This window comes from Populus alba, chromosome 3 (genome assembly GCF_005239225.2).
Source record: "Populus alba chromosome 3, ASM523922v2, whole genome shotgun sequence".
Lineage (NCBI taxonomy): Eukaryota > Viridiplantae > Streptophyta > Magnoliopsida > Malpighiales > Salicaceae > Populus > Populus alba.
Genome location: NC_133286.1, coordinates 9,591,586 through 9,606,573, shown reverse-complemented (window position 1 = coordinate 9,606,573; position 14,988 = coordinate 9,591,586). Strand labels below are relative to the sequence as shown.

General features: G+C 32.7%; 1 protein-coding gene and 1 non-coding gene across 3 annotated transcripts; both read left to right on the top strand.

Moving 5' to 3' along the window:
- The first annotated feature begins 8,238 nt into the window (after positions 1 to 8,238).
- TRNAS-AGA (transfer RNA serine (anticodon AGA)) lies at positions 8,239 to 8,320 on the top strand. Its single transcript has one exon. It is a non-coding gene; the product is annotated as a tRNA-Ser (tRNA).
- A 114-nt stretch (positions 8,321 to 8,434) lies between these two features.
- LOC118037934 (centromere protein C) lies at positions 8,435 to 14,643 on the top strand. Of its 2 annotated transcripts, none has more exons than XM_035044117.2 (12): positions 8,435 to 8,666; positions 9,075 to 9,280; positions 9,408 to 9,496; positions 9,580 to 9,682; positions 9,803 to 9,987; positions 10,099 to 10,868; positions 10,949 to 11,161; positions 11,254 to 11,341; positions 12,295 to 12,404; positions 13,277 to 13,376; positions 13,483 to 13,590; positions 14,180 to 14,643. In XM_035044117.2, the coding sequence occupies exons 1-12, from the start codon at positions 8,535 to 8,537 to the stop codon at positions 14,305 to 14,307; spliced, it is 2,232 nt and encodes a 743-aa protein (XP_034900008.1). In that variant the 5' UTR covers positions 8,435 to 8,534; the 3' UTR covers positions 14,308 to 14,643. The 2 variants fall into 2 exon arrangements, with proteins under 2 accessions (XP_034900008.1, XP_034900007.1); XM_035044116.2 differs by having other exon boundaries at positions 9,803 to 10,014.
- Positions 14,644 to 14,988: the final 345 nt, after the last annotated feature.

The window sequence follows — 14,988 nt, the reverse complement described above, 5'->3', positions numbered from 1 at the left end:
CCTTTATAAATAACAAGTCTAAAAAAAAATTATTACAAGTAATTTTTTTTACATAATTTAATTATTATTCAAAGTTAAAATGAATTTATTATTACATTTAATTTTATTGTAAAAGAATTATAAAAATAAGATGATTTCAAGATATGAAACTAATCGAGAAAATCATCCTTTATTAGATATAGCAGCTTGGTGTGTAGCTATAGAAGGATTTACAAAGGGTAGAATATATGATGCATCTGGTATATCGAAATCCATAGTTAGTATGAGTGCTTCATCACAATCCTGCATAATAAAGCCAACACCTCCTAGTTCATCAATTCAAGCATTGAAAGAGAAAATAAAGAAAATAGATGGTCATATTTTATCACTACAATATGAGATGACTTCTGTCAAAAACATTTTTAGTAACATGGGATACCAAGCTTGAGCATCAAATATGGATCAAGGTATGTCGACACCTATGATTTCATCTATGCCATCACATGTGGTTCCACAAATGACAATACTTATGTATCCCTTGTTTGTACTAGTATATCGACCTAAGCCTCAACCACCATTTACCAGTCCTATCTTATGATGGTCAACATTGTCTTGGTTTGTTTCCACCACCACCACCTCCATGATAGAGCATATTTATTTAATTGTGACTTTATCTATATTGATGTAAGTTTAACAGGATTTTGGAATTTAATATGAAATTTATTTTTATTTGACTTATTATTATTAATAAAATAATTTCTAGTATTAATTTATGTTCTTTATATATTTTCTACTATTTTTGAAATATCTACAAATAATTATAAGAAATTCAATAAATGAGAATTTTAAAAAAAATTCATGTTTTAAAAAATTATTTATTGAACAAATCAACGAATTAGCAACAAATTAACAACAAATTTTTCATTGTTAATTAACAACGAATCATCAATAAAATTGCAATTGATGATTAGTAATGGAATATCTATTGTTGATTTATCTAATTAACAACGAAATTTCAGGAACAAATAAGTTGCTGCTAAAAAATCAACAATTAATAATCCATTGTTGAGAAATTAGCATCTATAATTTGCATTTGATATTATCAGTTGCTAATTCTATTACTGATTTTTATTAGTAACATATTTTAGTTCTACCTGCAACGAATAAGGTAGTCGCTAATAAACCCTTTTTTTAGTATTGATAATTGGGTTTTTTAATTTGTTTTGATATGGTTTTCATAGTTTTATTATATTCTTACATCCTATATTACAGATTTTGCAAGTTAATCATGATTGATCTCAATTGATTTAAAATGCTGCCTTTTTAATTTTTTTTTTTGAATATGATGTCCAATATGTCACAATTTGAGTATTTTAGAAGTTTTTTGGTCAATATTTATCTTTTTTTTTAAAAAAAAAATTAACATATTATATTTTATTTAAGGTTGGAAAAAAAATGATTTGACATGTAGCAAGTCAAAAACTAGTAGCAAACTATAAATATTGTGTTGTGGTGTATAAAAAATTAGGATGCAAATTATTACCTGGTAATTAATGTAAGTTATATGTTTTTAATTAAATCAATACAAATCTTATTCTTTAAGTTTTAGTTAAGGGGGTGTTTATTTGATGGAAAATGGTTTTCTATAAACTATTTTCCAAATTTTTATATGTTTGTTTGTCATTAGAAAAATTGGTCAACGAAAAACACTTTCCAATAAAAGAAAAATTTGACTTGATTTTCAGGAAAAGTGTTTTTCTTTTATTTTGGGCGGAAAAGACTTTCTGAAAGTTGTGAAAAATTTAGAAATGTCATATTATTTGCTGATTATATCAAATTTGATCCTCAAACTTTTGATTGCTATATATATATTTTTAAAATATTTTTTTCAATTTCATCCCTTAAAATTTAATTTTTATATTAACTTTGGTTCTTATTTTTATAATTGTTATTTGCTTTTTTCCTTATCATTTTTTAATTGAAATCTTTTATCTATCAAATTTAATCCTTATTATTTGGATTGTTACTTATTTTATTTGAAATAATTTATGAAATAGTAATTATTATTATTTTAATTTCTTCATCTTTCAATTTTTTTTATTTGTTAGATTTGATCTCTATTATTTTGATTATTATTTATTTTATTTGAGATAATTTATGAAATTATATTTTTTTCTCTCATTCAACTTTTTAATTTGTAAGATTTGTTCATCATTATTTTAATAAACTTGAAAAAAAATAAAACATTAATAAGTTATTTTCCACTACCAAATATCAGAAAATAATTTACTTTTCTGGAATTCATTTAAAAAAAAAACTACTTTCCAGCAAATAAACGGGGAGATGATATGGTGTATTTTTATTGAGATTTTTGAAAAAATATATTTCAATAGTAGGTTAATTCACCTCAAGTTTCATTTTAAGTTTAATTTTATTATAGTGTCTAAGGTGTATATTTTATCTTACAACTTTCAATTGAATCTTCTTTTAAAATTATCAAGGTTTCGTATAATTGGATGCTTTATTATTGTTGTCTTGATAGAAGAATTATTTTTTTAATAATCAATTCTTAATTATATTTTTATTTGAATTTTTTCTATGGTGAGTGAATTATTGTTGTATTCTAATAAATGAAAAGTAAATAGTTATCTAGAATTTTTTAACCACAAATAAGTTTTTTTTTTCTTTTTTTATAATGTTTAATTTCTTAAGAGATTAAACAAGATTTTATGACTATATATATATAACTAAAATAAATAAAGGCGAATCCTTTTAAACATCCCTTGAATTATTAATCATTTGGATGAAGAGCCCTTTATTAGTTTGTTATGGGTGTAAAATTCTCAAAATGTTTGATAAGTCTACTTCATCTCTTTTATCATATTTTCTCTTATAAATGACTTTATGCATTAAAAAAAACAAAAAAACTAAGTGGCATGTGAGTGAATCCACTGTGGATTCAAGCAGTGCTTTTCGTTGTTCTTCCTTCATTATCACCATTTATCTCGCGTTAATTGGTGCTACTGCGGCTTGCTTCTCGGCATTGTTGCTTGGCCAAGGTCTTCGATCGGTTCTGTCTGTTGCAGTCTCTAGGGCGCGCGCCTGTTTCTGGGTGTCCAAGGCATGTGTCTGTAAATTATGAGGATCTGGTGGGCCTCATCCTTGTTTGGTTAGTGTGTATGCCATCATTGTACATTTAATGGCCACCCCACTTGTGGTGTGGTGATGCTTTGTTGTATTTGCTAGGCGATCATGCTTTGGTTTCCTGGGATTAGACATGTGGTTGTTCTGGATGAGTTGGCTTGGCTTTTTGTTTCCTTTTCTCTCTTGCCCAAATTCTGGTTTCGTTTGGATATTACCAGTCGTTGAGTGTTCTTTTCATTTATGGTTTGGTTGGCTTTTCCCATCACTTACTGGCCTCCAGTGATGGGGACATTTGTGGTCTGGGTTATTGGGTTGGTGTCTTCTCCAAATTATTTTTTATGCTACACTGGGAAACAATGGGTGTGTTTTGGTGAGATAGTATATAGCCTTTTTTCCCCTCGGATTTCCTCTTATTTGTCATTTGTAGCCTTTCCTTTTTGCCACTGGTGTTTTTTACTGTGTTTTTGGCTTCCTCTAGGCAATTGTTCTGGTGATTGGCTTCTGCATTCATGTTGTTGCTTTTGTTTGACTGTTCTTCTATTTGTTTCGTGTTGAAATCCCTATTGAAATACATCAGCTCCCTTAATCTTCAAATGCTGTCCTACCGCTTGAAGGGCAGATTAATGAGAATTGGAGAACAATCAGGGATATCCTCTGCATTAATCCCTACGAACATAATGTTTTTTTTTTACTTCTTAGGTCTAGTTGTTTACGCTTTGCCAATTTACTTATTGATTTTATCAGACAAGGAATTAACATCTACTTGCATCACGTAGAATGAGAGGTTCACCTGTAGAGGAACAACCATTGTTGATTTTGATATATTCAAGGGATGATGCTATCCAAGTTGTCAAACCTGCAATTAAAAACTGAGTGGTCGAGTCAACAATTACATATGTGCATTGAGCACAATGCTATAACTTCTTTGTCAGTCCAGTCCTATGGTGAGCAACCTCTTGCATTACATATTGCTTGATTCATTTGATTATATTTCATGTCGACCAGCCTTTTCTTCCTCACTAATTATCTATACATTCATATAGGTTTCGTATGGGGAATGTGCTGTTACAAATAGGGAGGGCGTGGCTAACTTTCTTCTGGTTGGTAAAGCTGCTGAAAATTTCTTTGGTTCAATGACGCATCATTATGTGGACGACAGAGGATTCAAAGATCCTTCTACCATTACCCCTTCGATGGCAACCAAGCTCAACAAAACCTGGATTTTTCAGCTGAGATTTGGTTCATTCAGAGCATGCAATAATTAACACGAAATAGTCATCTCAAACATATTCAATGATGTCTTCGAAGATGACATCAACGAGCTTCCCCGACAGCAAAAACCATCTGAAACACATGTCACATTAGAAGACATGATTGCTGCCTCATCAAGCTCTGCAACTCGCCCTTTCACTCCAATGGACGTTGTCCCACAACATGCAACAAGCCCTGGTTCAATTGCTACGCCTTCATCAGAGATCTAACCAATTCACCAACATATCGTACCAACCAAAGCAAGAAGGGAAACTGATGTTTAATACTGAACCAGCACACCATAGGCCAGTTTCTCTTCTTCTTTTTACTGGAACAAGTGTTTCTCTTCCATGTTTGCTGACTTGTTCTGCTCACATATATGCTCACTTATAAATATCAAGTTCACGCTTCAAAAGCTCATGAATTCCACTATGGGGTGACTTTTCTCAACTTTAAATCTTCTATCTTTAATTTCTCGGGCACCACTTACTTAATTCAAGATGCCGTGTTTTTTCAAAGCCTGTCAGATATTGCATCTTGGAAAGTTCCAACTCATGCGCACTGCACGCCTGATGATTATGGTTTCCTCTCCATACCACATAGTCTATCCCAATCTATTCCATGCTTTGGTTTCACAATGCTTTTAGCATTTCCTGATTAAAATTAGTCACAACTTACTTCCTTTTTACAGTTACTTTTCCATCGTATGGCTGCACACCACACCACCCTTATAGTCTTATTATGCCCGCTCTCGGATTCTGTACATTTCACTCACAGCATGACCTCATTGCATGATGACTAGCTCTCGACCTCCCACTCTGTTTGTTTAATTACGTGTTTGACAGTGTGGTAATAGTTGTTTTTTTCTAATAACTTTTCGTGCGAAATGTACATGCTAATGATGTTTTTTTATTTTTTAAAATTCATTTTTGATATCATACATCAAAACGATTCAAAAAGTACAAATCACATTAAATTTTAGTCAAAAAAAAACTTTTAAATTTTTTAAAAACATAGTTTTAACAGCATCTCAAAACAGTATCTAAAAAGTTTGGGAGCAGATTTTCACGTTAAATACATGCACTTTTACGATGGAATTGTCAGGCAGCCACATCCAACGCTCTCCCTCTTTAGTCCTTAACACACAATTTTGTCCTTTCATTAGCTTTGTATTTTGTTCAAGTCCGTTCGAACACGGTTTGCACCAAGTTGATCTAAATTTTAATTTTTTTTAAAATAATTTTTTTTATAATTTTAAATTTATAAGATGATATTAAAAGTAATTTTTTAAAAAATTTTAAAAAATTATTTTAATATATTTCTAAATAAAAAACATTTTAAACCACAACTGTTATTACAATTCCCAAACATACTTGTTACTTGCTACCATTGTTGCAATGTAACCACTGCCATTATTGTTGTTTATTATTGCACTTAGAGTATATTTGGTGGTGTAGTAGTGATTGCTTTTCAAATAACTTTTTATATTAAAAAGCATGTCAATAATATTTTTTTATTTTTTTAAAAATTATTTATTAATATTAACACATCAAAACGATCCAAAACATGTTAGTCATGCTTAATTTTCACCCCAATGTATTGTAATATTTAATCTGCCTTCTTTTTGCCCACCTTATAAGTTCAAATCTATATTCGCTCTATTAAGGTGTGTTATTGGACTTGATTTTTTATTAATAAAGCTTCATCATCTATTCTTGAAAAAAAAAAAAAAAAAAACCCAACAAAACACGAGTGATTTATTTTCATTAGTAATTGCACATGTCATAATAAAACTAAAACAAAAAAAAAACAAAAATAAATCATCACAAAACCAATAATTACTCACTTTGTTATTTACCTTATAGCAGTGACGCCAAAATAAACCCCACAAAGCTACATCGTTTCACAAGATAGAAGCAAAATGCATATATAAGAAAGAAAATCAACATCGTTTTCTAAAAAAAAAGGAACACTAATAATTGATGGAAAAATGGGCAAAAAGGCGTTGTTTAAAAAATGTGCCAAAAAATAACTATATATATATTTTCGAAATGGCACCTTTCTAAAAAAAATAACACTAATAATTGATAAGAAAAATAAGAAAAACAACATTATTCTGTGGACATGCCAAAATAAATAAATTTACAACGTCATTTTGAAAGTCAAACAAAAAACCATTTAAATGAATAGTGAAACCCCCTTTTTTTTAAGTATTGATCAATAATTTCATTAAATTTATATTTGATGGAGTGATAAATAATGTCCTATTAAAAAAAAATAGTAGTAGTAGTAATGCATTTTAAAAGCACTTTTAAAAAAATTAAAATTTATATTTTACTTCAAATTAATATATTTTGATAGTTTTAAATCATTTTAATGCGTTGATATAAAAAATAATTTTTTCAAAATAAAAAATATTACTTTAATATATTTTCGAGTAAAAAACATTTTAAAAAATAATTATAACTATACTCTTGAATAGACTCTAATACAATCTAGATACATAGATCCAAAGAAGGTAAATGCCACACCATTTACATAAATAATATATTGTTTGTCTTTATTTTCCTCGAAGGATCTTATCAATATAAAATTTGATTTTATATATTAGCCACCATGTCAAATCATTTTTAGTCTAGTTTTAGATGCAAAAATACATGGAAAACACTCCCTTCAAAATTCCGAACACAAATAACACCTTAAAATTATTTTTAACCAACAAAACAAAATAAAAAATCAACTTTCAAGTTTTAAGATCTAAAATTTCAAATTCATATATCTCGCAAGCTCTTCGATGAAAGTTGTGTAATCTTTATATCTATTAATTCCCCACAAGGGCTTACATTTGATGGCAATCTTGGTTGATTTTGTGAACGGATTCCATTTGATTAAAATCCTTTATATTCTATTTCTCTATGTTTCTCTTATTTTTATGATATTTTTTATTTTTTTTCAAATCCAGTGGTTGAAATTAATTGCTGTGAAGTTATCAAAGTAATTAAAAGATGGAGATAGAGATGAGAATCTTAAAATATTTTAAGGAACGCTTTAAAAAAGTATTATTATTATTATTTTTAAAAAACTATTATTTATGTTCCTGGAATATGCTTTTTACGTGCCTCTTATATGAAGGAGTGTAAATTGGTCATTTCAAAAGACTTTATTTCAATATTTTCTCTTAAAAAATAATACTTAAAACAGACTTATTTTATTTTAAAAATCAAGAAAAGTCTTTTAACTAGGCTCGTCGAGTTGACTGATTTTGACTGGGTAAATAGTTTAACCTGAAAATCAATCTAGATGACCCATTAAAAGCAACCTTTCGGATTAGTAATTTTCTTGAATAAATGCACTGTATATTGGCCTCTTTTCATCGTCTTAGGCTCCTTTTCACTTTCCCTACTCAAGAACACCCTGTAGTTTTACAAGATTGGTTGAAAGTCAATTTAGATTATTTTTTATTTTAAAATGTATTAAAATAATTTTTTTTAATCTTTAAAAATTATTTTTAAAATTAACACATTAAAACAATTCAAAACATATAAAAATATTAATTTTTAGTAAATATTTTTTTAAAAATACAGGTTGCCAGTGATTTCCAAACACTCTTTAACAGAAGCAAGTCGTATAACCCTAAGGAACTGATAAGGAATCAAATCAAGTACTGATATTTCTAATCCAGTAAAGACAGTAGGAGTAACTAGTATTCTTAAGATGATTCGTGCAGTTCTTAACAGAATTCTTAAAAGTGCCTAAAGAAAACTATAAACAAACCCAGGTACATGCGGGCAAATGGCGATCTGCGGTCCAGCTCGTTCTCCAGTACACTATTAATTTTTAATTTAGATCTAATATAACACTTCAGTGGACGTGCCGGAGTGGTTATCGGGCATGACTAGAAATCATGTGGGCTCTGCCCGCGCAGGTTCGAATCCTGCCGTTCACGGATTTCGAATTTCTCTTTTGCTGTAACCAAAACTCTTGAGACACGTGTCTTTTTAAGATAATTTAATTTTGCCTAAAACGAAAATGCTACAGTACCGTGGTATAAAACGCCCAATCCATCCCGCTCGCTGTGATTTTTCGAATCCCCCAAACAACAGCCAGTGTTTTCCCCATCTCTTCCTCTACCCTCTGCTATTTCATTTTTTCTTTCTCAAATGACGGAACTGGAGGATCCGCTGCAGGGATACAGCGGATTGTCTCTCTTCCGAAGAACATTAGGCTCTCTTCTTAAGCCTCCTCATGATCTCGATGATCTTCTCTCCGCCCACAATCTCCTCAAATCCCTGGTATCCCCCTCTTTCCCCTTTTTTCAAGGGATTGTTCTTCACTTTCCTCTGAATATTTAGCTCATTTTTCGCTGTTTCAAGTTTATTTTTTAAACAATTTGTCCTCTATTTTTACAAATTGTTCTTCTTGTACTACTCGTTTGAGTTTCAAGTGAACGCGCCTGGGTAAAAGGTTTTCTTCATTTTTAGCCCAAAGAGACGTGGCTTCTTTATTTAATTGATTATTTTTCTTCATGCTATCTTCCTTTTTACTTTTCACTAAAAAAAAAAAAGATTTCTAGCCTCAGGTTCTAGGGTTTTATGAATTTGAAGTTTGATTTTCATTATCTCCTCCATTTTTATTTTTTTAATTTTTATTTTATAAGCTTGAAGATTCACTAACTTAATGATGACATGATTGATTTACAGCCGGTCAAAAATCCGGATAAACTTATAGAGCAGGCGAGAAGTATTTTAGATGCTACTCCAGAACCTACCAATGCCGACTTGCCAAATGGGGTAATGCCTGAAGATAAAAGTGAAGTTGTTGCTCAGAAGGATGCAGAAAGTCCCCGGGCACGAAGGCCAGGTTTAGGGCGCAAGCGTGCCCGGTTTTCCTTGTTTCCCAATGCAAGGTAAAGCCTGTTTACATCTCTAAGAATATAGAGTGAAAAGTAGAAGGAGCTTATTGTTGGTGTTTAATTTACATTAGAGGTGGTTTTACTCAGTACTATATATAATTATTCTGTCCTGATTTGACAGTCAACCTACTGTGAATTTGGAACCAACTTTGGATATTGATAGCCTGAAAGACCCAGAGCAATTTTTCTTGGCTTTTGAAAGGCTTGAAGGTCACCTGTGCATTTTTTGTTGTTGTTGTTGTAGTTGTTGTTGTATTGGAAGAATAGCTCATGACATGATGATTGTTGTTCAGATGCTAAAAAAGAAATGGCAAAGCAGACAGGCCGTGTTTCAATTGGTTCGAATCAATCCAGAGCATCAATGGCTCCACGCCATCGTCGACCTGGAATGCCTGGGTAAGATTAATTTTTATTTCTTGGTTATATAAGCAGCATTCTATTGCCTCACCATTTCTGTGTGTATTCCATTTTTATTTTTAGCTTGGCCATAACACACAATTTTTTTCTATATTTCAGGAGATCGAGGACAGCTAAATATCAACACCTTTATCCAACCATGTCCTCCCAGGAAACCTTTATGGAGAATATTCTCAGTCCAGCTAATCCTGGATCACAACAAGAAACATTCAGTCCAGATGTTGCATCACAACTAAGGGAATCAACAAATCTTGCCCCAGAGGAATCAGGACTAGAAGTAGCTGGTGAGTGGCTTCTTGTCGAGGAACAAGGTTGGTCAACTCTAGATTGATTCTATCTTGTCTTTGAAGTTATGATCTACAATACAAAATCCTGCATTCTTTATTCCCATGTAGGTTCAATGGCCAAGGCTGAGAAAAGGGTTGATAAACTTCTAGATGAGTTGCTTTCTCGTGATTATGAAGAGCTTGATGGGGATGGAGCAGTCACTTTGTTACGGGACTGCTTGCAGGTCAAGGCACTTGACCTAGAGAAGTTGAGCCTCCCTGAATTGCTGAATGTGCAAAAGACCAGTTTGAATGCTTTGGGGGGGAATTTGCCAAAGACTAGGAATGTATTATCAGACATACATAATTTACCGAGAAGGACTATAACTCCTATGAGGCAGCAAATTGCAGGAAATTCTTCCTGTAGTTTTGGTTCGCCCACTCCACCAAAAAGTCCATTGGCTTCACTAGCATTATTGAGGAAACGCATACTGCAGTCAAATCCACCAACTGATCCATTTTCAGTTTTTGATGTTGATCAGTCACCAGAAACAAATGCTTCTTCACTTAAAAACATCAACAATTCCTCTGATCCAGTTGACATTGAAAATGACTTGAGCCTGCTGAAGTCTCTAATAATTGAAGAAGATGACACTACAGCTAGTAATACTAGTCCAGCTCACGTGGCTATTGGAGATTCTGGAACTCAAACAGATAAATCTCTAAATGACAACTTGACTAGTGCTGGTTCTGTTAGTGATGGTTGTCCTAGCAGGTCTAGTACTGAGGTTAAGAATAGAGATGTTGGTGCTGATAATGTCATCATAGATGAGAATTCAAGTCAGCTTGGTGGTGATATGGATATTCAAACAAAAGGGCCAAATGCAGTGGAGGACATGGTGAGTTTCCTCGTCAATAGCATTTGCATTGTCTTAATACTCTTGATCAGGATCTTACCTTGTGAGGATCTGCAATGTAGGTGGAGGATATGCAGCATAAAACAGTAGATAAATCTCTGAATGACAATTTGATTAGTCTTGGTCCTAGTAGTGATGTTTGTTGTCGCAAATCTAGTGCTGAGGTGGAGATTGGCAACCCTGGTGTGGATAACGGGGTAATAGATGATAATTTAAGTCAGCTTGGTGGTGATGCGGATATTCAAACAAACAGGCCAAATGAACTGGAGGACATGGTGAGTTTCCTCTTTTCTAGCTTATGTTTTGCCATTTTCTTTTTTGTGAAACTCTTGATCAGGATCTCACCTTCTGAGGTTCTGCAATTTAGGTGGAAGATATTCAGCAGAAAGCTGTGGATTCTACCCAGCCTGATGACACACCCATGGAGTTTTTGAACAACGCACAGGATCAGTTTGGTATGGCAATTTCTCTCTGTTTTCTACGTGAAATTTACTGGTCAGATGCAACTGGCTAAATAATAATTGCCTAAAGTGTAGGTTGGTGTTAGTTTATGTCTGAGGCCATCAGGTTATATGTTTATGGCACATTTGAAGTGGGCTTCTAGAGGAATTTGGATATAGCCTTTCCTTATGATTTTGCATGGAGCGCCTGTTCTGAAAAGTAGACATGCTCCTTAGTGGTTAGAAGAAAGCAAAAACATTTAAACGTGTTTTGAAATATGCACCACTTAAATTAGTCTTTTATAACTTCATCCTTTGTCTATCCTATAAAAAGGCACAATCATACAATCTGAGCACATATTTCACAATTGCATTCTTCCACAAGGCCCCCAAATGACTCCTTTAAGCCTATCCAGATCATATTTTCAATTGCTGGTTTATTCAATGACAATCATGCGTGATTGTTTTACCCTACCCTAGAATCCTACACCAATGCTTTTTTTCTTTTTGTGTGCGTGCGTGCGTATGTGTGTGTAATATACTTGAAGTGAGTGAAGATTAAATTCACCATATCTTTGAACAATCAAACAACTGCATTATGTTCTAAACTATGGAGGTGCAAACCAGTTATATATAACACCATTTCAGTTAGTTCAAGGCAAATGATTTGCATGTCTGATTACCTGGAACAGAAGGAAGATTTAAAATGATAAATATATTTTTCACTTGTGAAGAAAAATGAAAATGTTTGCCAAATGAATCCCTGTTGACTTGAGTTGTCAATTGATTAGATATTTACTAAGATTTCACAAGTTTCAATGCTACTAGGAAACCCTAGTTTGAGATGTGTTAGCACCAAACCAAAAAACTCTTAGGAGGCTGATTTCTTTCTCCTTGTCATTTACATGATCGATTACTGTAACTTATCGTGTCCATTCTTTTTTTTATTTTTTCTATTTTTATGGCAGAACAATTAAGTCCTGCAGTTGTTGAAGACCATGCAATGGATGATTGCCCTGAAACCCCAGACAGTGGCCTAGAACAAACCAAAGACAATTGTCCAGAGCATCAGGATGAGGTTTATATTTCTTCTTGTTCATCATTTTATTTAATTTGCTGCTCTTGCTTGTTTAAGATTTTGGTTATGTCATGCATCCACGACATTAATTGATCTAGAGATTATGGTTTAACATGGCAGGAAGAGCACTTGTTCTTTTTATTTCTTATTTTGCCTTCTGTAGTGTTTTATTCTCTTCCTTTATTCTTTGTGGTTAATTATTTGTACCATCTAATTTTATGAAAGAACTCTTTATGGTGTCCTAAAGACGCGTCTTTGAAATGAAAAGTTTCAAATAATGTGAACTAATGTTCCAAATTCCAGGTTTAATTCTGCAATTAGGTAATGTTATTGATGTGTAATAAAAGGAAATGCAGGGTTGGATTTACATAGGTAAAGCATGCTTCTCAATCTCTAGTCCGCTGTGGCAATTATTTAAAACATGTTTGGCACTGATGGTCAATCATTGGCTCAGAGTGGGTTGATAATTGGCATGCATTGATGGTTTAAGGTTGAAGTTCATCAGCATCTGGTCTATTAGCAGAAGTGGTCGAAACTGATGAGCAACATTTGCATGTGCTACTCAATATAGTCCTGTATGTTCTAGAAGAATGAAATTCTAACAATTGAGATATTGTTAAATGTCCATATGACGAGCTGTCTGACATTTTGTTGCATGCGACTAAAATACTGTACTTATTGATGTCATACTATCATATCACTTGTGTGGAAGATCTGCCTTAGCTTAAACTGTACAGTTATGTTCATTAATGTTTAAGCAACTATATATAATCATTATATAGGCCCTGGTGGTATTTTAATGATTAGGCAAGGGCTTATGTTCTTCTGCTGGAAGTTTCTCTTGAAATTTGTTATTATATCTTGTGGAGCAGACAGTTGAGGAACCTCCTGTGGTATCACTAAATAAACAAGCCAAAGCAAAATCCAAAGGACGCAAGAATGGATTGCTCTCTAAGAGGCATAGCCTTGCAGGTGCTCACTATTGTGTCAAACTTTCCATCATTGGGCTCGCTGTTTTTTTTTTCTTTTAAATCTCAAAGTTGTTGTGTTGATAACTTGATATATGTTGTTTGCATAGCTTCTGGTACATCATGGGAAACAGGACTGAGGCGAAGCACCAGGATTAGATCAAGACCTTTGGAGTATTGGAAAGGGGAAAGGTTTTTATATGGCCGCATTCATGGGAGTGAGTATCATACCTTCTTATGTGCATTTGGACTTGTAAGGAATTTGTTTTGCCATGATAGTGTGTCACATTTAGTTGGGCTGTGGTGAAAACTTTTAGTGGTAATCTGTTTAACAAATTGTTTCTCTAGATGGACTGTGTTGAAAGCTATTTAGTGCTAATTTGTTTAACAAATTGGTTCTTTGATGGATTGCGTTTTGTGTTTTGATGACTTTCTAATGTATGAAGAAACATCACCTGTCTTTGATAAAGAATTTCAATGGAAGCATTTCAGCCAAGCTCACTATCCAAAAATAAACTAATAATTCATTAATTTTGTAGGTCATCATTATAAATCGTGGTCTGCTGGGAGAGTGACATTTTTTCAAGGGATAATAAACATATTGGTTACGATGATGCAATTTCTTTTAGCATGACATGATAACTGATTTATAGACTCGTAATTATTTTTGAAGACTTTTTGCTTCTTTAATAGAAAGTTACAGCTGCATGAGCTGTTAAATAAGAAATGGACAGCGAAACTTTGTTTGATTTCTTCAGAATACCACCATAGCGTCTCTCATAATTTTTTGATCAATATATATTGCAGGCTTGGCTACTGTAATAGGGATAAAGTACGAGTCTCCAGGAAATGATAAAGGAAAACGTGCTCTGAAGGTGAAGTCTTATGTCTCTGATGAATACAAGGATTTGGTTGAACTAGCAGCTCTGCATTGAGATAGTTTGATCAGGTATTATGGCCTGTAAGGATAACTTTTATAGGAAAAATCATAGGCAAGGCCATGCTTCTATGAAATTTGTCTGCGCAGTTATTGATTCTGTTTCATCACTTCCTAATTACTCTGCTAATATACTTCCCAATTACATGGCTAGCATGGATTTTCATGATGTGGATGTTGAAGGATATCGTACACATCTTGTGTAATTTTTGTTTTTGTTAGTGAATAGCATTTTCTATATAAAGCTGCACAATGTAGTACTAGGCATTAACTTTGATGATATGTAGTCCACAGGATTATATCATGTTCAATTTTGAAGTCTCCCTTCTATTTAGACGTGCTTTCAGTTTTGCGTGCGAGAGGCATCTACTGTCACAATATTTGAATGGTGTGACTAAGCAGCATGCATACTATTGCAATTCTGCAATATGGATTATGTGCATACTAAGAGTGGCCTGTGCATACTAAGAGTGGCCTGTGCATACCAAGAGTCCATACCATTTGCTTGTGCACACTAACAACATGTTTGACAGTGTGGTAACGGTTGCTTTTCAAATAGCTTTTCGTGCCGAAATACATGCCAATGATGTTTTTTTATTTTTTTAAAATTATTTTTGACATCAACACATCAAAACGATCCAAAAAGTACAAAACACACTCAATTTTAGCAAAAAAAAAA

Coding starts and splice junctions, on each gene's coding strand:
- LOC118037934 (XM_035044116.2), top strand. CDS start 8,535: ATGACGGAACTGGAGGATCCGCTGCAGGGATACAGCGGATTGTCTCTC. Junction 9,497..9,579: donor GGCTTTTGAAAGGCTTGAAG/GTCACCTGTGCA, acceptor ATTGTTGTTCAG/ATGCTAAAAAAGAAATGGCA. Junction 13,591..14,179: donor ATATGGCCGCATTCATGGGA/GTGAGTATCATA, acceptor TATATATTGCAG/GCTTGGCTACTGTAATAGGG.